This window comes from Dendropsophus ebraccatus, chromosome 1 (genome assembly GCF_027789765.1).
Source record: "Dendropsophus ebraccatus isolate aDenEbr1 chromosome 1, aDenEbr1.pat, whole genome shotgun sequence".
NCBI classification, from domain to species: domain Eukaryota; kingdom Metazoa; phylum Chordata; class Amphibia; order Anura; family Hylidae; genus Dendropsophus; species Dendropsophus ebraccatus.
Window position 1 is genome coordinate 185,228,008 of NC_091454.1, and position 23,567 is coordinate 185,251,574.

Below are 23,567 nucleotides of genomic sequence, written 5' to 3' on the forward strand. Positions count from 1 at the left end.
GGTGTATGGCCAGCTTTAGAACATAACTACTAGAGGTAGGCTCCAGTAACAATAGAAGGTAAGTATAGGGTGGGGGATTACGTTTTGTTGTATACATAAAAAAAAAAAGGATTTTTGCTAATTTTATGTACTTGGGCATTTTTTTTTTTTTTTTATTGGCAGGCACTGAGCCAGCAATGTAATCTTGAGAATATCCCTTAGACTGAACAGCCCCCAGTAACTGCACAGAAAGTAAAGCAGCCACCTTGTCACAAGGATGAATTTATTAAATTAGTTGTCTTATAAAACAAACATTGCAGTCTCATTGTTAATATAACAATTCTCCCATGGAAGGACCTGCTTGCAAAGCATCATCCATTAAGTGAGCAGAATTTAAGAGAAAGGGTCGGACCCTGCACCTCTGAGCAAGAGTCAGAAAGCATCTAACCAATCTTGAAACCACGGCAACTTTCGACTACTAAATAAATATGAAGCCACCCAAAAAAAAAAAAAAAAAAGAAAGTTAAAAGACCCATGAATTTATGATCTCTCAAGCATGGGCATCACACGTGGCACGCAGATTCACAATGGTAGCTCAAGTCTCTCTCTGAGGACCAATAAATGACCCCAGAATCGGAGGCATCTGTGGTTCCTGCATGTTCATGGTAGCAGAGTTCAAGATAATTCCATGTGGTTTTTAAGTCTTTATTTTGAACATATGAAAAAAAAAGCACTGAGCTGTGTCAAGAGTGAGTCTTAGCACAAACCAGAGCTTAGTACAAGGCTCAGTAACTGCCATGTAGAACCTAATGGGGGCAGAGAAGAAATCAGTGCCATGTCGGCAAAGATCACATGGGGAGGGGATTCTTACTAGGAAACCAGCACTGCTTAGAAGGAGTTTCCTCTTAGGTGGGTAGAAGAGTGGGCGGGAAGCACAGACCACTCTGTTTGTAACATGGCACAAGTGTACATGTATGCCACAAGCAGAGTGGAAGAGATCACAGGCCAGTAAATATAGTGCATGAGCAAGTAAGCAGGGTGTAATATGGGTTTATTAACCCTGTTGTATCCAGATTCACCAATCCTGACTTTCAGGAAAGGTGAAGGGTGTAAATTCTTTGACTGTAGCATTTGGCAGAGTCCTGAAGAGGGGAGAGCACACTCACATTCAGAGTCGTGAGTATTGAATGAGTGTCACATGAAATCCTCAAACTCTCTTCCATATTCATCATCGATGCCCCCATAATCAGCCAGATCACTCTTCATGTTGGCCTTCAAACCTCCTCCTGGAACCACTCCTTTTTTCTTCTTCTTGGCTTTATTTTGCTAACGGGAGAAAAACAAAAAAAACAAAAAAAAAAAAAAAAAACAGTTCACAACACAATATAAAGAGGAGATGAAAATTCAGAGCAAGAAGGTTGCTGACATGCAAATCTTCTCACACCTCGAAGAACAAGTCCTTGCTGCTTTATCCTGCTCTTCACCCCAAGTCACTGTGCCTCTCCTGTATGGTTTCATTGCACTGCATGTACATATACAGGAGCCACCACACCCAAGAATTGATCACAGTTGGAGTGACTAATAAAAGGCTGGCTTTAAGATGGCAAAGTAAAGCAGTCTGCTATCTACTTCAGGCCCATGGGGTTGAGTGAGGTGGCAGAATCCCACTGAGACTCTAAGGAGACAAGTAACACCCTACTCTTGTGAAGAGTAAGGGTCCCAGCAGTTGGACACCACTGATTAAACACACAAGACCTATGCTGCAGAGAGGTGATAAGTCCACCATGGGAAACACCTTTAACACCTTAAGGACAGAGCCAATTTTCGCTTTTGAACTTTTTTTCCTCCTCATGTTTTTCCACCTACAGACCCACGAGTCCATATTTTTGCAAATTATACTTTGCAACTACAGACTTAGAATATTTTATGGAAAAGTTTTAAGAAACCGAGGAAAAAAATTGCATTGCAAAACTGGCCAAAAAATACTTACCGTATTTTCCGGCGTATAAGGCGACTGGGCGTATAAGACTACCCCTGACATTCAGACTGTCAGGGTTTCACTTTATACGCCGGAAAATGTTAACTCCTTCCTGACTGCAGCGCTGCTACACAATCAGGCAGGTGTTAACTGCAGTTAAATGAATAAAATGACAAACAGTTAACTCACCCGGGCCCGTTCCCGGCCTCCGCGCGTCGTCTTCTCTGTTAGACTGCCTGCGCCAGGGAACGGGCCCGGGTGAGTTAACTGTTTGGGTGGGGATGCGACCATTTTTTGAGCCTCCCCCACCGTATGGGGCGACCATACCCAGTGTATAAGACGACCCCCGAATTCTGACAAGATTTTTTGGGGTTAAAAAGTGGTCTTATACGCCGGAAAATACGGTATAATACTACTTATATATAAGGGTTTTTTTTCATTTCAGGGGGTTTACATCGTTCACCATGTGGTAAAACGGACATGTTATCCATGTTCCTCAAGTCAGTACACGATAGGCAACTTGTACATTTTTTTTTTTACGTCTTTTAAAACATTAAAAACTTTTTTTAAAAACGAAATGTTCCTAAAATCGCTCTATTCCCATCCTCATAACGCTTTTATCCTTTGGTCTATGGGGCTGTGAGGTGTAATTTTTTTTGGCGCCTTGATCTGTCCCTGGCTAGCATATATGCAACCTTTTGATCACTTACTACAATTTTTCTGGATTTGATGTGACAAAAAGAAAATAATAAATAATAATAATAATAATAATAAATTTTGCACTTTAGCAGGTTTTTGCGCTTACGCCGTTTACTGTGCGAGATCCGGAATGTGATAATTTAATAGTTCGGGCGATTGTACATGCGGTGATACCAAATGTGTTTATTTTTATTTATAAAATGGGAAAAGGGGGGTGATTTAAACTTGTTAGGGGAGGGTATTTTTTTATTTATTTTTTTCCCACACAGTAATTTGAAGTTCCCCTGAGGAACTTCTAATACCACTGCACCGATCCCTCAGAGATCAATGCATTTTATATACATACTGCACTGATCCATTAGTGCTCCATTACTTTGGGCTGCTGGAGCCGAGAGCAATAAAGTGGCCAGACGGGGTTGCATTCATCCACTATACCACCACTAATAGGCTTTTGAAGGCTTCTAAATGCAGCTGTCAATTTTGACAGCTACATTTTACTGTAATTAGCTGGCGCAGCGAAAAGCCTGTGCACACAAACAGTCGTGGAGTGGCCCCTCTGAATTCTCCTAGCGGACCCATGCCATACAGGTATGGTATGTGTCCTTTAGGGGTTAAAGGTGAGTGCTTGATGTCAAATTAAAGGGGTTATTCCAAGCTTTGCCTCTCCCAGAAACACCATCAGTCTTGTCCTCCATTTGGGTGTGAGTTTTGCAGCTCAGTTTCATTGAAGTGAATTGAGTTGAATTGTCATGACAAGAATAAAGACAATAGTGGCTTGGTAGTCACTGCATACAGAGTGTGCCGAGGAGCTGATCTCACTTTATAAGCAGTGGGTGCTGGCTGTATCAGACCAGCCTGAAACTACCCAGTGTGACTTCAGTCTGATCCTGGAAGATTAACCCTCTACATGCCGTGATGAAAAGCAAATGCAGCCGGTAGAGAGTTAATCGACAAGTGTTGCACATTTGAGGGGTCTGGTCGTCATCCCCACAACAATTATGGGTTGTTAATCTGCTATCTTGGCAGCCAGAGGCCTTCTTAAGGCCTCAGTTTCCTCAATGGTAAATCTGCTTAAGGCTAGCTGTACAAACAAAGCACTGATTACACTGCTTATTGTGATAGCATAGCATTGATCAATATAAGCAATCTAATGTTTGCACATAAATGTCCTCAGGTCGATTTAAAAAAGTATTTAAAACATGAAAAAAGTTAGTATCTCCACATGAAGTTCTAACATTTAAAGGGGTAGTGCGGCGGTAAACAATTATTCACAGAATAACACACATTACAAAGTTATACAACTTTGTAATGTATGTTATGTCTGTGAATCGCCCCCTTCCCGTGTCCCACCACCCCCGCACGTAGACCCAGAAGTGTGGTGCATTATACATACCTGATCCGTGTCGCTCATGTCCGCCATCTAGTGCCAAGATGTCATCTTCGGGAGGCCGGCCGAATCGCTGCCGCCATCCCTGATGCCGCCCCCCCTTCTGCCGCGTCATAACTGTGCTCAGCCGCAATTGGCTGAGCACAGTTATGCTCAGCCAGTCGCGGCTGAGCATCTGACGCCGCAGAAGGCGGCCGGCATTAGGGGCGGTCGGAGCAGTTCGGCCGGCCTCCCGAAGATGACATCTTGGCACTAGATGGCGGACATGCGCGACACGGATCAGGTATGTATAATGCACCACACTTCCGGGTACACGTGCGGGGGTGGTGGGACACGGGAAGGGGGCGATTCACAGACATAACATACATTACAAAGTTGTATAACTTTGTAATGTGTGTTATTCTGTGAATAATTGTTTACTGCCGCACTACCCCTTTAATTTTCTAAAATAAATTGCTAATAGGGGAAAAGGGGTAACATACAGATATCTTAAAACTGAGTCTCACCTTCTCTTGCTTCTGTTTTTCACTGCACAGAACTGTTAAGGAATTCGATATCTTCTTCAGGTCATCAAGCTCCACTAAAAGACAAAACCAAAGGGACCCCGGACATCAAACATGCACTGTGTTACAATGTAAGCTTGCAATTAACATGCTTGTATTGATGGTATGTTTGTGTATATATTTGTCTTTATCATTGCCGGTCCCACTCTGCACCTGTTAATATATGTATACTTTATTATGGTTATAACTTACATGAGATACAGATATCCCGCACAAGTGTTTCTAGGAAGGTAGGGTAAAAAAGTGATTTCTCATATTGTGTGATCTTCTCCTTCAGCAGCTTGCCAAATTCTGTGAAGTCATCTCGTGATGACGGATTCATGGCATCAATTCCATTAACACTGACTACACCTATAGGAAAAGGGAAGAGGGTGTGATGGAAACAGTAGGTAACAATACAGCTAATAAGGAAATGAGTACTGTACTCAGCTATGTTATATGCATACAAATCCCATAATCCACCAGTCCTTACCGAAAGCTTCTTTAGCTAACTCTAGGTCTGCATCTTCTTGCAATTTTTTTAGCCGAAGTTTCTCTGCTAGTTGTTCTTCAGGTGACAATTCTACAGGTTCTTCAGGTTCCTCTAACTATTTATTATAAAGGAAAGAGAGCTCAATATAAAATGTGGTATTACACAGAAGGTATTCCTATATGGATATAGGGCGTGGGATTACTTACCCTTTTCTTCAGTTCTTCTTGTTTCTTTTTAGACATTTGCTCTTTTTCCTTTATTTTTTCCTGTAATTTTTTCTTTTCAGGGACTTTCTGTTCTACTGGGGGATATGTTAGAAAAAAAACCAGACCATGATGTATTTGTAGTTCTAAACTGAGTATATAATAATAGTTGCTTCAGGACAGTGTAAAAGAAGGTTTCCTTAATAATTAGCGGTAACTTTGTCATCATTTCCTACCTGTTTTTTGAGGTTCTTGTTTATTTTCTGCATCCTCCTCATCATCCCAGTTATCCTAAAAGAAAAGACCCAATATAAATCTGCTGACAAAACACACTGTTTCGACATCTTATAAGAGGGATGGGGAATCTGCAGCTCCTTAGTAGCTGTTTTTTTAAAACAGCTGGAGGGCACCATTTGCTTATGAAACACATTTAGAACTGGATGAGACTTAGAAAAAGCACAGGTACTTCTTACAAAAACAGCACCACTGCTGTCCTTAGGTTGTATGTGGTATTACAATTCAGCTCCATTCACTTCAGTGGAACTGAGCTGCATGGCCCACACCCAAAATGAGGACAGGAGAAGTGCTGTTTCTGGAAGGAAGCAGCCATCCCAGATGTTTTCTTGGTACAAAAAGGTTGCGACAAGCAATATATTCCTATTTTTTAGTTATTACTGCAATAAATTAAGAAAAAAAAAACATGCATAAAAGCATGCATTCTAGCAAAACTGCTTTATTGTTGTTGCATGACAGGTTACATTTGTGCAGGAGCAGGCGGTGGCCGGCTGACTGATAAACGAGAGAAAAGGTTCACATCCAAGATAACCAAGAACTACCAGAGATAGGATGTATGTGGCTAAAGAAAGTGAAGAGAATGTGCCACATCAGCCACAATATGGCTTTGAAGAACAGCCCTTGACTGAGCCACTTGTGAGTTAAAATATAATGGTAAAAAATTTTTGTTATTTAAGTTACTCGATGTGGAGCAATTCATGGAGTCTAAGCAACTTCTGACCCTTGGTCAGCAAGTCAAGTGTGGATAGTGTGTGTGAGATATATAGCTATATATAGTTTAAGTATTCATACTACTGTACTGATACACCATGCATAGTAGCGCAAAGACAAACCGTTACGGAGCTCCCGGCATCATAATGAATGCTGATGCCGGAAGCTCCGAGATCCGGTCTGCAATATACATTCCATGCGCCGTGTGAATGGCCCCTTAGATAAAGTGCTGGCAATAAGACTTCATACATTGCATTTAGTTTATTTCAGCTTTTCCCCACCTTAACATCCTCCTCTTCATCTTCTCCTTCCCAGCGGTCCTTTACAGTTATAGGACCAGCTTTTACTACAGGTTCTTCTGGTTCAAAGTCATCCACCTCTGTAAACATTAAGAAATAAAAGTCTATTAAGGAGATAGAAGGTCCCAAAGCAAATAAAGGGCTGTGAAGGTGGAATCTGTTAATGACTCTGCATAGGAGATCTCAGCCCATAGCCTGGATGACACTAGGTCAGGACCCTGGTGTAAAGCAATGCTCTGATAAAACCGCTTACAAGCAATATAATAGACTGTGGAGAAAGAGGCTGACAATGACAGGCACTCTTCTTTATATGTATAGTGACCTCTGGCTGCGTTGTCCAGCAGAACACAAGAGAACCAGATCTGAAGCTGGGTGTTTGAAAAAAATTCAGCAGAAACACAAAGTATTTCTGCATATCCCCAGACACTATTCCACTCCAAGAAAAGTACTGAAACGTAGACGTCACCATTAAAAAGTAGCTTTTTGGGACTTTTTGGGAATTTATGGCAATCTATGTGCGATGAGTGGGATGCAGACACCCAGCATCTACGCCGATCAGTCGGTAAGTGCAGATGTGGCATATACACAGGAGATGTAACTGGAAGCAGACACTCTGGCCGAAATCACTGGCTCTGCTGCACAGCTGATCTGCGGGGGTCTCCAGTGTGGGCCTGACCAACCAGACAGATGGCCTATCCTGTAGCTATGCTACCAGAGTAAAGGTCCCAGAAAACACATTGGGGGCTATGTTCACACACAGTATTTTGCAACCAAAACCAGGAGTGGATCGAAAATACAGAAAGGCTATGGTCACACACTGTTAAAATTAAGTGGATGGCCGCCAGTTAATGGCAAATAACAGCTGTTATTTTAAAACTGTTTTGAAATAACAGCCGCTATTTACCGTTAAATGACGGCCATTCACCAAAGTTTAACAGTTTGTGAACATAGCCTTTCTGTGTTTTATATTCACTCCTGGTTTTGGCTGCAAAATACTGTGTAGGTATGTTCACACTGAGGAATTCTCGGACAATGTCCGCGGAATTCCGTCAGCTGTCCGCCCGCACATCTGGGCGCCTTTCTGCCAGCCCCATAGACACCATTCTATGGGCCGGCCTATTCTGCTTTACGCTGAAAGAAGTGTCATGTCACTTCTTTCGAGGATCGTGGAATACGCCGGCCCATAGAATGGTGTCCATGGAGCCGGCGGAAAAGCGCGTGCCGGTGCGGGCGGACAGCTGACGGAATTCCACGGACATTGTCCGCGAGAATTCCGTAGTGTGAACCCGCCCGAATAGGCAAGGAATTGAAGAGGAATCCGCTCTTAATTTCCGCTTGAAATTCCTCCCGTAAAATATGAACAGAGCAATGTCCCATTGTGTTTAATAGGATTTCCGCTCTGCTGTTCACACTGCAGAATTTCCAAGCAGAATTTTTTGCCACACATCCACTTTCTGCCCAAAGTAGTGACATGTCCCACTCCTCCCCTCGCACCTTCTCATTCACTCAAAGCAGGACACTGAGAACGGCAGGATTCCGCCGTTTTTCCACATTGTGAACAGGGCTTTTGGGCGGATTCTGCAAGAGGAATCCTATAGAAGTCAGTGGGGGCTTTTTTTTGCTTGAATCCTACTTGAATAGGTGAGGAATTTCAAGCAGAAAACTTTCTTTTTCAATTCCTCGCTGAATACTCGCCTATTCCTCAGTGTGAACATACTCTTAGGCTTAGTTCCCACTGAGCAAAACTAGCGGAATTCCGTGGCGGACAATGCCGATAGACTCCCATTATGAGAGGGAGGCTATGGGAGGCGCGCTCCTGCTTTGTCCACGCTGAAGAATGAACATGTTCATTCTTCAGCGCGGACAGAGCAGGAGAGCGCGCCTCCCATAGACTCCCATTATGAGAAAGTGGCTAACGGCATTCCGCGGCGGACAATTCCGCCGCGGAATTCCGCTAGTTATGCTCAGTGGGAACGAAGCCTTAAAGTGACTCTGTGAGCTGCAATTCTTGCTTCAAACTGCCAACACCGAGATAGTTGTTAGGCCAAAGAGACATGTGGTATCATATCTGTCTGTGCCTCTATAACATACAAAAACACTTATTTTGTGGTAAGAAGAGTCAAAGAGGCATTTCTAAGCTCCTGAAGGGCTGAAACATCTCCTTGCTCCCCCTTCCATTTATATTGCTGCTTTATTGACAGGTAAGTGGAAGCAAAGTCCTGCTTCCAGATCTCCCACCTGCCAACACTTTGTATGCATGGCACAAGAACAAGAATCTGAATCAGCACTTGGTGCTAGAAGTTATCAATCGATGCCACACTGCTAAACCTATAGGTCAGGAGTGTCACAGACCTTCAGCTGTTGCAAAACTAGAGTTTCCATCATACCTGGACGTCTAAAGCTTTGGCTGTTCAAGTGTAATGAGAATCGTAGTTTTGCAACAGCTGAAGGGCCGCGAGTTTAACACCTGTGCTGTAGGTAACCCGGTGATATCACCAGGGGATGCAGCAGAAGCAGCTGCTAGGTAAACATAGTATTACAAGGCATCTACAATAACACCAATGGTGTAAGATAAAAGTCCCTAGGGCAGCGTCAAACAGGACAGATCGCAACGGAAATCTCACTGCGGGTTTTCCAGCGAGATCCATTACTATCCAAGGTCCTGTCGGTTCCTATGTGACTACATACTTGCGTTACCCAGTCTGGCGGGAGAGCAGGAACCCAGAGCGAGGACAGGTAATGTATGTGCAGGCAGCGTGTGGATTAAGAGGGCAGGTGACTTACATACTCGCAGGGGTCTGAAAGATCCGCTGCAAGTACGTATTCACATAGGAACTTGGATCATAACGGATCTCGCAGCAAGATTTCTGCTGCAATCCGCCCTGTGTGAAGCTGCCCTTAAAGGGAATCTGACCTTAAAGGGAATCTGACAGCTGTATTTCACATTCCGAACTGCTGACACTGTTAGATAGCTGTTAGGACAAGGAGACACCTGGTAGCTTTTATATATTCATCTGATTGCAGAAAGTAGAAAATGCTTTTATTCTCTGGTATAAGGTGTCAAGAAGACTTTTCCTAAGCTCCTGAATGGCTGCAAGCTGTAATGCCTCCTCTCCCTCCCTGCTTGATTGACACCTGGGAGCTGAGCCCCAAGCAGGATCAGATATAGTAGGGTAAGGGTGGGCTCACACAACAGATCCGCAGCGGATCCCTTCACTGTCAATATGATTACATACTCGCAGCAGAATTGTAATCCCGCTGCAAATATGTAAAAGACAGACCCCTTAACCCCCCACGGCCCGGTACATACATTTCCGGTCACGCTCCGGCTTGTATTGGGGGCTCCCAGTGTCTGGACATCCCACTCAGCCAAACAGTTTGCTGCCCTGCCACAGCCACTGACAATTGCACTGCGAGTATGTAATCATATAGAAAGTGACAATGAAGGAGTCCGTAGAAGATCTTGTTGCGAACTCGCAGCGTGAGTTGTCAGCAGTTTGGAACATGAGTTACAGCTGTCAGATTCCCGGCTTATAGAATGGAAGGCCCAACTCCACCAATCTAATGTTGATGGTGCATCCCGAGGAGAGGCCGTGTGTGTTATAAGGCTACACATCAGACTGGCCAAGCAGCTCGTGCGTGATATCAGGGTAAACAGTCCTGATCCTTAGGGCCCTATTCCACAGGACGATTATCGTTCGCATAATCATTAACGATAAACAACCCAAACGACCGCTATTGCGAAAGACCTGAGATCGTTCACCCATTTACATGGAACGATAATCGTTACTTATGATCGTTCTTGCGGTCATCTTGTCGTCGCTATTGCGTTCGTCACTACTGCGAACAATGTCTTAATCAATGCGAACAAGCAACGATAAAATTAGGTCCAGGTCTTATTAACTTCTTAAGGATGCATGACGTACCGGTACGTCATGCGCCTGTAAGGGGTGTTCAGAGCGGGGCCGCGCGGCGACCTTGCTATGAACCGCTGCGGTTCCAGGTGCCCCTTGTAGCCCGGGACCGCGGGTATTAGCGGGCACGGTCCAATCGCCGTGCCCGCTAATACAGTAATCAGATGCAGCTGGCAAACATGACAGCAGCATCCGATTACCGGACACAGCTTATCCCTGGTGTCCAGTGGGCCGGGGACCTCTCCAAGTCGGCGCCGTCCCCGTCTCTCGTTTGTTTTCGGCTGCAGCAGCCGAAAGCAAACAAGTGCCGATCTCATTGATCTTTGCTGTATAAGTATACAGCAAAGATCTCAATGAGAGATCAAAGTGTATATACTGAAGTCCCCCAGGGGGGCTTCTAGTATGAGTGTAAAAAAAAAAGAAAAAAAAAAAAAGTATTATTAGTAAAAAGCCCCCTCCCCTAATAAAAGTCTGAATCAACCCCCTTTTCCCAGGTTTTAAATAAAAGTAAATAAACATGTTTGCTATCGCCGCGTGCGTAATCGCCCGAACTATTAATCACATTCCTGATCTCGCACGGTAAACGGCGTCAGCGCCAAAAAATCCCAAAGTGCAAAATTGCTCATTTTTGGTCGCATCAAATCCAGAAAAAATTTAATAAAAAGCGATCAAAAAGTCGTATATGCGCAATCAAGGTACCGATAGAAAGTAAACATCATGGCGCAAAAAATGACACCTCACACAGCCCCATAGACCAAAGGATAAAAGCACTATAAGCCTGGGAATGGAGCGGTTTTAAGAAACGTATATTTGTTAACAATGGTTTGAATTTTTTACAGGCCATCAGATACAAGAAAAGTTATACATGTTATATATCGTTTTAATCGTAACGACTTGAGGAACATGCATAAAAAGTCAGTTTTACCCCAGGGCGAATGGTGTAAAAACACAGTCCCCCCCCCCCCCCCAAATAAAAAAATGCGTTTTTTTGTTCAATTTCACCACACATTGAATTTTATTCTGGTTTCGCAGTGTACTTTCAGCCTGTCATTGCAAAGTACAATTAGTGACGCAAAAAATAAGGGTTCATGTGGGTTTCTAGGTGGAAAAATGCAAGTGCTATGGCCTTATAAGCACAAGGAGGAAAAAACGAAAACGAAAATTGGCCCTGTCCTTAAAGGGATAAACGATCAACGATTTCTCGTTCGTCGTTAACTACTATTGAACCAAACGATTATCGCTTAGATCCGAACGACAATTGTCCCGTGGAATAGGGCCCTTACCCCCTCAGGGAGGAGAAGCCGTCACCAGGCGTCTAGCTGTGCTTTCCCTCCCCATTAGACACACGCTGAGCTGTACTGTGCATGCAGGTGTATGGGGGAGGGGGGGATAGCCATCAGCCAGTCAGCAATCTCATGTGTATGCTCGGCCTATGGGCGCAGTACACACACAGCTGCTTCTGTAGTAACAAGTCCCAGCAGGACCACATTTCTGACAGCTGTCAGTCCCAGGCCTGAGAGCCATGGTCATATACCCTGCCGCCTAGGTCTAATGGCTGCTATGGCCTCCATGTGTCATATGAGTGATGGCAGATGGCGAGCACTGAGATTACCAGTAATGTAGGTCTATGAGCAGCTCCTGCACTGCCACATGAGGCCTATATAGACTATGAGTACTGCCACATAGCTGGGTAACTCTGCTCAGGCTGCCCCCTGCTGGCCAGGCCGCACAGCACACCGTAAAGTGCGGAGAAGTTGTCTCCTGCCATAGAGCGGGACTGCGGAGGAGACCCCCGCCCCACAGAGGATACTAGCAGGAGCTGACCCGGGGATGGGCGCGGTCCCGCCACTAGAGGGCAGAGACATCCACGAGGAGCTCAGGGGCCATATGGATGTGCCGGGGCCCGGGAGTGCACCCAGCGTCTAGGGGCCCCGGGGAGAGGGTGGTGCGGCCGGGACCACGTGTCCCTGACATAACGGGAGAACTTATGGGTCGGTGCTGTGCTCTCACCCCAGCTGTCGGTCTCCGCCATGGCTTCCCGCTGCCGCTCCGGCTCTCACTGACTCACCGCGCAGCACACTCAGGACTAGTGGGCCCCTCGCCGGAAGTGCGTCACTCCACCCTGTGCCGCGGCCGGCGCCATCTTGCTACTCCCAACTTATCCATATAGTTTTACACAGGCGCCTGCCGGTGAAGTAGTTCCAGTGTTCTAGCGCTGCTGCTGCAGGCCGGTTGTCAGGAGCACTTCCTGTGCATGACTGGACGGAGGGAGGCAACAGAGCGGCCGGCAGTGTGGCACTGTGCTCCGCCATCTTGGAGGGAGCACGTGAGGGTCACGTGGTGCAGTGCGGGGCCGCGCTTCTAAGAAAAGCCGCTTTTGTGCCTTCTCCTTAGGAGCACGTGTGCGGAGGATAGGCCGCCTGCTTAGGTGGTTTTTTGTGAGGCTCTGTTCACACGCAGCAGCCGTGTCTGCTGCACGACAGAACCGGACGCGATTTTGAATCGTCTGAGTTTTCCCCGCTTGGCACGTCAAGCACGTGTGTACACGGCGTAATACTGAAGCGGCGGGGGTGCGTGTACAGCCCAATCATTATAAGGCTTCTCTGTTACAAGTTGCCTGTTCTCTTCACTTTTATCAGGGAAGACCAGCGAAGGGTTAAAAAACCAATGCAGGCCTCCCTATGCTGGGCAGCTCCTCCACACCCGCCTGGTGTTAGGGTCCATTTACACACAAAGATTTGAAGCCAAAGCCAGACTATAAACAAAGAACAGGTCATAAAGGAAAGACTGAGATTTCTCCTCTTTTTAAATCCATTCCTGGCTTTGGCTTCAAATCTTTGGCAGATAATCTTTTTGTGTGAGGGGCCGACTATCGCTTTGTGGAATAGAGAGAACGATCAGCTGATGATGATGATTGTGTCATCAGCTGATCGTTTATTTAGGTTCTAACCTAAAATCACCGGGCACCCACCGCGACAACGATCAGCCGACGGGCAACCGATGATCTCACAAGCATCATACATTACCTAACATATTGCAGGTCTTCTCCTGCGCTCCTTCCTCCCGATCCCGCTCGCAGCAGCTTCATTGCGGCCTGTCTTAGCTGACAGACCGCTCAGCCAATCACTGGCCGCGGCAGTCCTGGCCAGTTATTGGCTGAGCAGTCTGTCAGCTAAGACAAGCCGCACCGAAGCTGCTGCTGCACGCAGGACCAGGGGGAGTAAGGAGCGCAGGAGAAGACCTGCAACATGCTAGGTAATGTATGATATTTTAAAACAAGGGCTGCAAGGACATCCGTAACAATGTACCTGCAGCCCTCGCTAAACGATTATCAGGCCATGGAATAGGCCCAGTAAACAAGCTGATCTAACACATCGGCACTCGTTTACATTATTGATCGGGCCCCCATCGGCCCATGGAATAGGACTCTGAATGGACCCTTACAGCTATCTTTCATGGATCCCATTAATGGTCCGTTTACACAAAGTGATAATTCGTCCAATCGATCGTTTAACAAATTTGAAGCAACGATTTGGTTTTTATAACAATCAGCATTTAGGGTGCGTTTACACAGAGAGATTTATCTGACAGATTTTTGAAGCCAAAGCCAGCAACAGACTATAAACAGGGAACAGGTCATAAAGGAAAGACTGAGATTTCTCCTCTTTGCAAATCCATTCCTGGCTTTGGCTTCCAAAATCTGTCAGAAGATAAATCTGTCCGTGTAAACGCACCATTAGACAGAAAAATTGTTATTGCGATCGTTTTTAAGATCAAGCCTATCAATCGCTTAAACCCATCTCACACATAGGGTGAATCTTTAAAAGACTGTTTACACGAAGTGATCTGGATAAAGCTCTAAGATTGTCTGGAAAACATGGATACAGCCAATGACTATATCTATGATTTACACATAGCCTTAGGGCTTTATCCAAGTTCAGCAGCCACCGCTAATCAAATGCCAAAAGTTCGGGTTCGGATGGACTCGAGCATGCTCCAGGTTCCCTCATCTCTAGAATATACACAATAAACATCGCTGGTAGCCTTGGCTCTGCACGTCTAGTGGCTGCACCTGGTTACTATGAATATAATGGCCACCACACAATGTATATCGCTGTCAGCCTCTGGCTTTGTATATTGTGTGTATCCAGGTGCTGTAGCTGTGCCAAACAGCTGATTGACACCCCCTCAATTGGTTATTGGTCGCCTAGAGAGAAAATAAGCCATGCTCATGTTTGCCATGTTAAAGGAGAAGGCCTGCGGGGGCAAAAAATCATTATGGGCACGGAGTGGGGGGAAATTGAAAAAGACAATATGCTGACCTGTCCCTGTGCCCACGCAGATACACGTCACCGAGCTCCTGTATCCCGCCGGGTGTCCTCCTGTTTTCCGGGTATGTCACAACCTCACCATCAACATCACAATCGGGTGGGATTAAGCCTTCTCAGCCAATCAGTGACTGCAGTGGTGTCCGCCCCAGTCCCATCCGTCAATCGGGTCGTGTTGTAGCCAAAGGGGAGCTATAAAGAAAGCCGGCTGGGGTCCATGATCGGCACGCAGTGCTGCGCGGGAACAGGGACAGGTGAATATATATTTTTTTTATGTTCCCCCAGCCTGGAATAATTTTTTGGCCCTGTGCTGGATTTTTCCTTTAAAGTGTACCTGTCAAAAAAAAAGTCAAAAGTTTTTATCGGTCAGGGTCTGAATGTTAAGACCCTGACCAATCAGTAGAATAAGCGGGAAGAGGGCCGCACTGCTGCACGATCTGTGTCTATTGCGCAGCCTGTCTAATCACGTGACACACAGCTATTATTACCCCTATACCAACCACCACAGGGGTACTGGTAGGAGCTGAGTACCAGAAGTCCCACAGCGTCACAAAATGGAAAGCCTGGACTTGATGGTGCCATTATTAGGGCCCTTGCAAAAGATGACCGGAGTCCACGTGGCAGATTCTTCTGCCAGTTCTATTTCTACAATGGGATTTTTCTTGCGCCACTTCTCTCCGCTCAAACAATGAGAGAACATTTTCATTCTTTGAGCGGAGAAGAGAGACTGAATATGTAGTGAGGAAGGTACCTTCCTGGGTACAGGTTACTATGCACTGCCCCCACAGCTCGGCGTGGAGGGACACAGATCACATTGAGGGATGGGGTTGCTCTGGAAACGTCCCACATCGGTTTGTTTTCTTTATCATAATTCCTTTATTTATATAGCGCTGAACCACCTTGCTGCCAATATGAATTAGAACAGGGCTCAGTCTTGGAAGTCACCGGGCGTGAGATCTGTACTTTGGCAACCTGATCCTTAGGTTGTGCCTATCTTTTGAACAAACCAAATTACGTGGATAGTATGAATATTTTAAAAGAAAACACAGAATATATGTTCATAATTTAAAATGATTATTTACCTATTGACCTCTCTCCAAAGACTACGGCAGTGCTCAAAATCCACAGAAATCATGGAGCATGGGTGGTCCTGTGATGGTTTGCCTTCACACCTTGGTCTAGTAAAACCGATTTGACACGAGCTGTCAGGTGGTAAGTCTGAAATCCTTTCCATGCTGGGTTCATACATAGTCTTATGCTGGGTATACACGGAACGATTAACTATAACGATCGCATTTGAGCGATAATCATTCCGTGTAAACACAGCAAACGATCAGGCGATGAGCGAAAAATCTTCATTTTGATCTTTCAATATGTTCTCAAATCGTCGTTCGCTAAATATTCGCAGATCGCTTCGTGTAAACAGTCTTTCAAAGATTTACCCTATGTGAAAGATGGGCTTAAACGATCTTAAAAACGATCGCAATAACGATTTTTCTTACGAATCTTCTAACGATTTTTCTCCGTCTAAATGCTGATCATTATAAAAATAAAATTGTTGCTTCAAAATCGTTAATCATTCGATTGGGCGAATTATCGTTCCGTGTAAACCCAGCATTAGGGTCCATTTACACAGAAAGATTATCTGACAGATTATCTGAAAGATTTGAAGCCAAAACCATGAAACAGACTATAAACAGAGATCAGGTCATACATGAAAGCCTGAGATTTCTCCTCTTTTCAAATCCAGTCCTGGCTTTGGCTTCAAATCTTTGGCAGATAATCTGTCAGATAATCTTTCTGTGTAAAAGGGCCCTTAGTCATACTATTTTTTATGGTATTTTGGACCCACTCCTATATTTCGGATAAAAATACAGACCAAATATTTACATGTACTTGGACTTTTTCTTGGTTTTGTTGGATAATCTTTTAGCAATTTCCTGTTGTCTTGTCTATGTTTTATTACTTATCGATGTTATAAAAGTTTTAATAAATAAATGTTTTAAAGGAAAAAATGGAATTTTTTTTTGCATTTGGTCTTTCTACACACATACAGTATATACTCTGTAGTACAACACTGTTATGTGCACAGTCAAAAAGTCACTAAGGAGGAGTCCAAAGTCAGGAAGGCACGTTCTGAAATATAAAAACTGAGGATCAAGGCTTTCAAGAATTTGTAATTTACTTCTGTTAAAGCGACCCTGTACCCACAATCTAAACCCCCCCCCCCCAAACCACTTGTACCTTCGGATAGCTGGTTTTAATCCAAGATCTGTCCTGGGGTCTGTTCGGCAGGTGATGCAGTTATTGTCCTAAAATACTAACTTGGCACCACCCCTCCGTCCCTCCCCCCCACCTTCTTCATCATTAGGAATGCCACTGGAACATTTTCTACATGCTGAACATTGCACAGCTGCTTAACGATCCAGCCCATGTGCCGGGCTGCCACAGGTGGGGAATAGGACACAATCTGCAATAGGAGACAATAACTGCATCACAGATCTTGGATTAAAAGAAGCTATCCGAAGGTACAAGTGGTTTTGGATTTTGATTTTGGTAAAGGGACACTGCTATCACTCAGCAGTGTCGGGACACCTATCCCTGTGGAGGCTCTGATCTTCCTCCTTCCAACAGCAGCTCACCAGCGGTGCTAGCATTCTGGGGGGGAAGGAGAGAAGTCAGGGTTGTTTCCCCTGGCTCAGCATCGATTGGGTCCAGGGAGGGCGCGGATGCTATGCGCCCTTGGTGTCAGGGTCACAAGCGTCGCAAAGGACCTCCATCGCTCTCCATCCAGGGACTCATCGCCCTCCAAAGCTCCCTCCATCTCAGGACCCAGTCGATGCTGAGCCAGGGGGAGGGCTGCCGCTATCCTCAGAGTGCGGTCCAGGAGGGAAGGGGAGTCGGTGTCCTATCGAGTCTGAGTGGGGTCCAGGGGGATGTTACTGCCAGCACCCTGCGTGGTCACCGGCTGATAGTAACGGCCCTGCCTTCTCTCCTTCCCTCCCAGCAGCATCACCCACCCGCAGGTGCTATGGGGCGACTGCGCCTTGAACACCAAATTCAACCCTCTCACTTCTCCTCCTCTCTCTCCCCCTTCTCCTCCTCTCTCCCCCTTCACCTCCTCTCTCCCCCTTCACCTCCTCTCTCCTCCCTTCTCCTCCTCTCTCCAACCGTCATCTCCTCTCTCCTACTGTCCTCCCCTCCCTTCACCTCCTCTCTCCCCCTTCTCCTCCTCTCTCTCCCTTTCTCCCACCATCATCTCCTCTCCCCCTTCACCTCCTCTCTCCCCCCTTCTCCTCTCTCCCACCACCATCTCCTCTCTTCTCCTCCTCTCTCCCACCATCATCTTCTCTCTCCCCCCTTCACCTCCTCTCTCCTCTTTAGACCTCACTCTGCGGCGCCATGGCTCACTCTGATTCTCCTGGCTCAGGGGGTAGGGAAGAGAGGTATTATTACTTTCTGGAGGGACAGCAGAGGACATTATTATTATATGGAGGGCACAGCAGGGAACATTATTACTATATGTGGGCACAGCAGGACACATTATTGCTATATGGGGCACAGCAGAAGACATTATTACAATATGGGGCACAGCAGGGGACATTATTACTATATGGGGCACAGTAGGAGGCATTATTACTCTATTGGGGCACAGCAGGGGAAATTATACTATATCAGGGCACAGCAGGGGGCATAATTACTATATGGGGCCACAGCAGTAGATATTATTACCATATGTGGGCACAGCAGGGGGCATTATTACTATATGGTGGGCACAGCAGGAAATATTACTATATGTCAGGGGTGGGGAACCTCCGGCCCTCGGGCCGCATCCGGCCCCTGAGACCTCCCAATGCGGCCCGCGGCCCGCAGCTCCCCTGTGATGCGCGCCGCTCTGGAGGAGGAAGGAGCCGGCATACACAGCATCCTCCGGTGTCTGTGACAGCTGCCGGATACAGGAGGATGCTGTCTATGCCGGCTTCTTCCCCAACAGAGCAGCGCGTGTCTTCCGTCTCCTGCGGGCCGCGCGATGACGTCATTTCAGCGCGCGCCGCCGGCAGGAGAAGACCGGCACAGAGGACCTGGGACAGAAGAGGACCTGGACAGCGTGGGAGCGGAGGAAAGGTGAGAGGGATGTTTATTTTTTTTTTATTTGGGGGTTAACTAGGCTGCCAGGGACAAGACTGATGGGGGTGATAACTAGGCTGCCAGGGACAAGACTGATGGGGGTGATTACTAGGCCGCCAGGGACATGCCTGATGGGGGTGATAACTAGGCTACCAGGGACAAGACTGATGGGGGTGATAACTAGGCCACCAGGGACATGCCTGATGGGGGTGATAACTAGGCCACCAGGGACATGCCTGATGGGGTGGATAACTAGGCTACCAGGGACATGCCTGATGGGGGTGATAACTAGGCTACCAGAGACATGCCTGATGGGGGGGATAACTAGGCTACCAGAGACATGCCTGATGGGGGGGGATAACTAGGCTACCAGGGACATGCCTGATGGGGGGGATAACTAGGCTACCAGGGACATGCCTGATGGGTGTGATAACTAGGCTACCAGGGACATGCCTGATGGGGGTGATAACTAGGCTACCAGGGACATACCTGATGGGGGGGATAACTAGGCTACCAGAGACATGCCTGATGGGGGGGATAACTAGTCCACCAGGGACATGCCTGATGGGGGTGATAACTAGGCTACCAGGGAAATGCCTGATGGGGGTGATAACTAGGCTACCAGGGAAATGCCTGATGGGGGTGATAACTAGGCTACCAGGGACATGCCTGATGGGGGTGATAACTAGGCTACCAGGGACATGCCTGATGGGGGGGATAACTAGGCCACCAGGGATATGCCTGATGGGGGGGATAACTAGGCTACCAGGGACATGCCTGATGGGGGTGATAACTAGGCTACCAGGGACATGCCTGATGGGGGGGGGGAAACTAGGCTACCAGAGACATGCCTGATGGGGGGGGGATAACTAGGCCACCAGGGACATGCCTGATGGGGGGGATAACTAGGCTACCAGAGACATGCCTGATGGGGGGGGGTAACTAGGCTACCAGAGACATGCCTGATGGGGGGGGATAACTAGGCTACCAGAGACATGCCTGATGGGGGGGGAAACTAGGCTACCAGAGACATGCCTGATGGGGGGGGGATAACTAGGCTACCAGAGACATGCCTGATGGGGGGGATAACTAGGCTACCAGGGACATGCCTGATGGGGGGGAAAACTAGGCTACCAGAGACATGCCTGATGGGGGGGATAACTAGGCCACCAGGGACATGCCTGATAGGGGGAATAACTAGGCTACCAGGGACATGCCTGATGGGGGTGATAACTAGGCTACCAGGGACATGCCTGATGGGAGTTAACTAGGCTACCAGAGGCATCACTGGGGGGGGGGGGGGGGGGTTAACTAGGCTACCAGGGACATGACTTGGGGGTTAACTAGACTACAAGGGGCATCACTGGGGGTTAACTAAAATAGCAGGGGCACTGGGGGAACAATACTTTGCCTTGCCCCATGTGCTGCAAACCCACGCTACTAACTGCCGCGCACAGTATGCGGCCCTCGAATGATTTTATTAATGCCCGACCGGCCCTCGACATGGAAAAGGTTCCCCACCCCTGCTATATGTGGACACAGCAGGAGATATTACTACTATATGAAGGGCACAGCAGGAGATATTATTACTGTATTGGGGTACAGCAGGGGAACCTGTATACAGGGGCAACCAACATATCTACTCACTACACCTGAGTAATGTATAGGAGCCTATAGGTGGGGAAAAGGGAAGGAAGTTGCTGGAAATTTGCAGCGCCTAAGATGTTTGTCTGGCAGTTTCTGAGGAGATGAACTGTAGCTGCAAGAAATCATCCTGGAGGCCTGGGCCAGATGGAGAGGAAAAGTGACACCTCAGATAAAAAAAGACATCACCTGTGAGTTACTGAATGTTTTTTGTTTTTTTTTGGTATTTCATAGAACGTTATTTGGTAGAGGTGCTCCGAGGTAAAAAGAAATTTCCAAGGGGTGACACCTCACAGACCTCTCTCAGTTCAGCATTACAGATAGCAACATCAAATCAACTATCAAAATAACTGGCTATATAGCAAGGTATCTGGCTATATGGGGAAGGTATCTGACTACATGAGGAGGTATCTGACTACATGGGGAGGTATCTGACTACATGAGGAGGTATCTGATTACATGGGGGAGGTATCTGACTACATGGGAGGGTATCTTACTACATGGGGAGGTATCTCACTACATGGGGGAGGTTTCTGGCTACATGGAGGAGGTGGCTGACTACATGGGGGAGGTATCTGACTACATGAGGAGGTATCTGACTACATGGGGAGGTAGATGACTACATGAGGAGGTATCTGACTACATGGGGGAGGTATCTGACTACATGGGAGGGTATCTGACTACATGGGGAGGTATCTCACTACATGGGGGAGGTTTCTGGCTACATGGAGGAGGTGGCTGACTACATGGGGGAGGTATCTGACTACATGAGGAGGTATCTGACTACATGGGGAGGTAGCTGACTACATGAGGAGGTATCTGACTACATGGGGAGGTATCTGACTACATGGGAGGGTATCTGACTACATGGGGAGGTATCTGACTACATGGGAGGGTATCCGACTACATGGGGAGGTATCTGATTACATGGGGGAGGTATCTGACTACATGGGGAGGTTTCTGGCTACATGGAGGTGGTGGCTGACTACATGGGGGAGGTATCTGGCTATATGGGGAGGTATCTGACTACATGGGGAGGTATCTGACTACATGGGGAGGTATCTGACTACATGGGGGAGGTATCTGACTACATGGGGGAGGTATCTGACTACATGGGGAGGTATCTGACTACATGGGGGAGGTATCTGACTACATGGGGAGGTATCTGACTACATGGGGAGGTATCTGACTACATGGGGGAGGTATCTGACTACATGGGGAGGTATCTGACTACATGGGGGAGGTATCTGACTACATGGGGAGGTATCTGACTACATTGGGGGAGGTATCTGACTACATGGGGGAAGGTATCTGACTACATGGGGAGGTATAAATAATCCTCCAAAGAAAAAGAGAGACCTTTAGTGTAATAGTATAAATCAAAATAAACTAGATACTTATGTAATAAACCATACCTTTATTATCTATAATCATGTATAACAATGAAATCGCAGTAAAAATCAGAGAATCACACATGGAAGACAACAACCCCGGAAGAGCAGCTAAGGGTAACCTCATGATACAGGCTGCACAATGCTGTAAAGTGGTAGATAAAGACTGACCATCGCACAAGTCACCATGCAAAAATGCATAAATACATAATCTTGCTAATAGATGAAAAACATGAATGAAATATATATAAAGCTATCTGTAATAAAGTGACTGGTGCTATATAAATAAATAAAGCAGAGTGCAGAGCATACCCATCACGCAGTGTTACTGCTCGTCCTGGATGCCGCCAAACCCCGACGTACGTTTCGTCTCCTTCATCAGGGGGTGACGTCATAACAGCAGGACGGATGTTATATACTAGATCACCATCAACATGTGACAGAACAAGCACCTGTGGTTAATAATCGGCGTCATGCCGCGTGCGGTCCGGGATCGTCCCTCCGGATGTGACGTCACCAGATGCGCGCGCCGGGGGGAAGGCCGGCCACGGCAAACCACGTCACCGAGGCCCGCCCCCCCCACGACAGCGCCTCCAGTAGAGACGCCCACCCCGAGGGATCAGTCCTTTTCAACACGCCGCATGCGCACTAACCACTGGTATGATCCATGAGACTGAATAAAGAACAGATAATACTGAGATGGGTATACCGCAACAATAGCGCAGATAGAGGGATCAATCTAAATCGGAATGTCCTAAAAGACTTTAACATGATAATCCATAGTATAAAATATAAAGTGAATACAGTGAAATAATTATTATATATACAATGTTATATATAAGAATAAAGTGCATGTGTTATACCATCTGTTGATGTAAAAGTGCTAAAGTGCTGAAAGATAATGTTAAATGCAACACAGACAAATCATTAGTCATAAAAATATGTATATAATTTATCTATATAAAAAAAAGATAATATAAAGTGGAAAAAATACAAAAAAATATATATAGCAAAAGAATTTATTTTCTCTATTGTGGTGTAAAAGTGTGCATATAAAAATGTTACTGTGGTAAAAAAGACACACAGTAGTGTGATAACCGTCAATCCATAAAAAGTGTACAAATGTATAAAAGTGCTGCAGTGCAAAAATCTGCAAATATATATGTATCTATAATTGATAGCAACGATATCATATAAATCCCTGTAATACACCCTAATAAAAAAGTTTTTTCCAAAAAATGTTTAAGTCCTATTCCTTTCCAATTCTTCTTTCCGTCTACGATCTGTCGCCTCTATCTTCATTCCCAGATATCTTCAACGCATCAAACCAGTTTGTGGTCCATGAGTAATGTACAACATCATAATTGGTGCTATAATAGATGGAAAAACACAAAATGTTAAAAATAAATAAAAACACACATAAAAACACTTAAAAAAGAACCTGCTGAAAGGTCATATAGTGCTCAGAGAAATGGCGCAAAGCTCATCACCTCATTTAGACCTTGGGGGTGTAGTGTCTTTAGTTTCCATATCCATTTACTCTCACATTGTCCAAGCCTCTTAGTGATGTCACCTCC

General features: G+C 46.2%; 1 protein-coding gene across 2 annotated transcripts; it reads right to left on the bottom strand.

Moving 5' to 3' along the window:
* Positions 1 to 245: 245 nt before the first annotated feature.
* On the bottom strand, positions 246 to 12,786 carry EIF3J (eukaryotic translation initiation factor 3 subunit J). Of its 2 annotated transcripts, none has more exons than XM_069942597.1 (8): positions 12,510 to 12,786; positions 6,568 to 6,665; positions 5,518 to 5,572; positions 5,285 to 5,379; positions 5,079 to 5,193; positions 4,799 to 4,957; positions 4,550 to 4,623; positions 246 to 1,305 (listed from the first exon to the last, which is right to left on the bottom strand). In XM_069942597.1, exons 1-8 carry the CDS (start codon positions 12,529 to 12,531, stop codon positions 1,174 to 1,176), a joined length of 750 nt encoding a protein of 249 aa, XP_069798698.1. In that variant the 5' UTR covers positions 12,532 to 12,786; the 3' UTR covers positions 246 to 1,173. The 2 variants fall into 2 exon arrangements, with proteins under 2 accessions (XP_069798698.1, XP_069799511.1); XM_069943410.1 differs by having other exon boundaries at positions 5,285 to 5,376; positions 12,510 to 12,784.
* Between the last annotated feature and the right edge of the window lie 10,781 nt (positions 12,787 to 23,567).

Coding starts and splice junctions, on each gene's coding strand:
- EIF3J (XM_069942597.1), bottom strand. CDS start 12,531: ATGGCGGAGACCGACAGCTGGG. Junction 5,573..6,567: donor ATGAAGAGGAGGATGTTAAG/GTGGGGAAAAGC, acceptor CTTTTCTTTTAG/GATAACTGGGATGATGAGGA. Junction 4,624..4,798: donor GCGGGATATCTGTATCTCAT/GTAAGTTATAAC, acceptor TTTGTCTTTTAG/TGGAGCTTGATGACCTGAAG.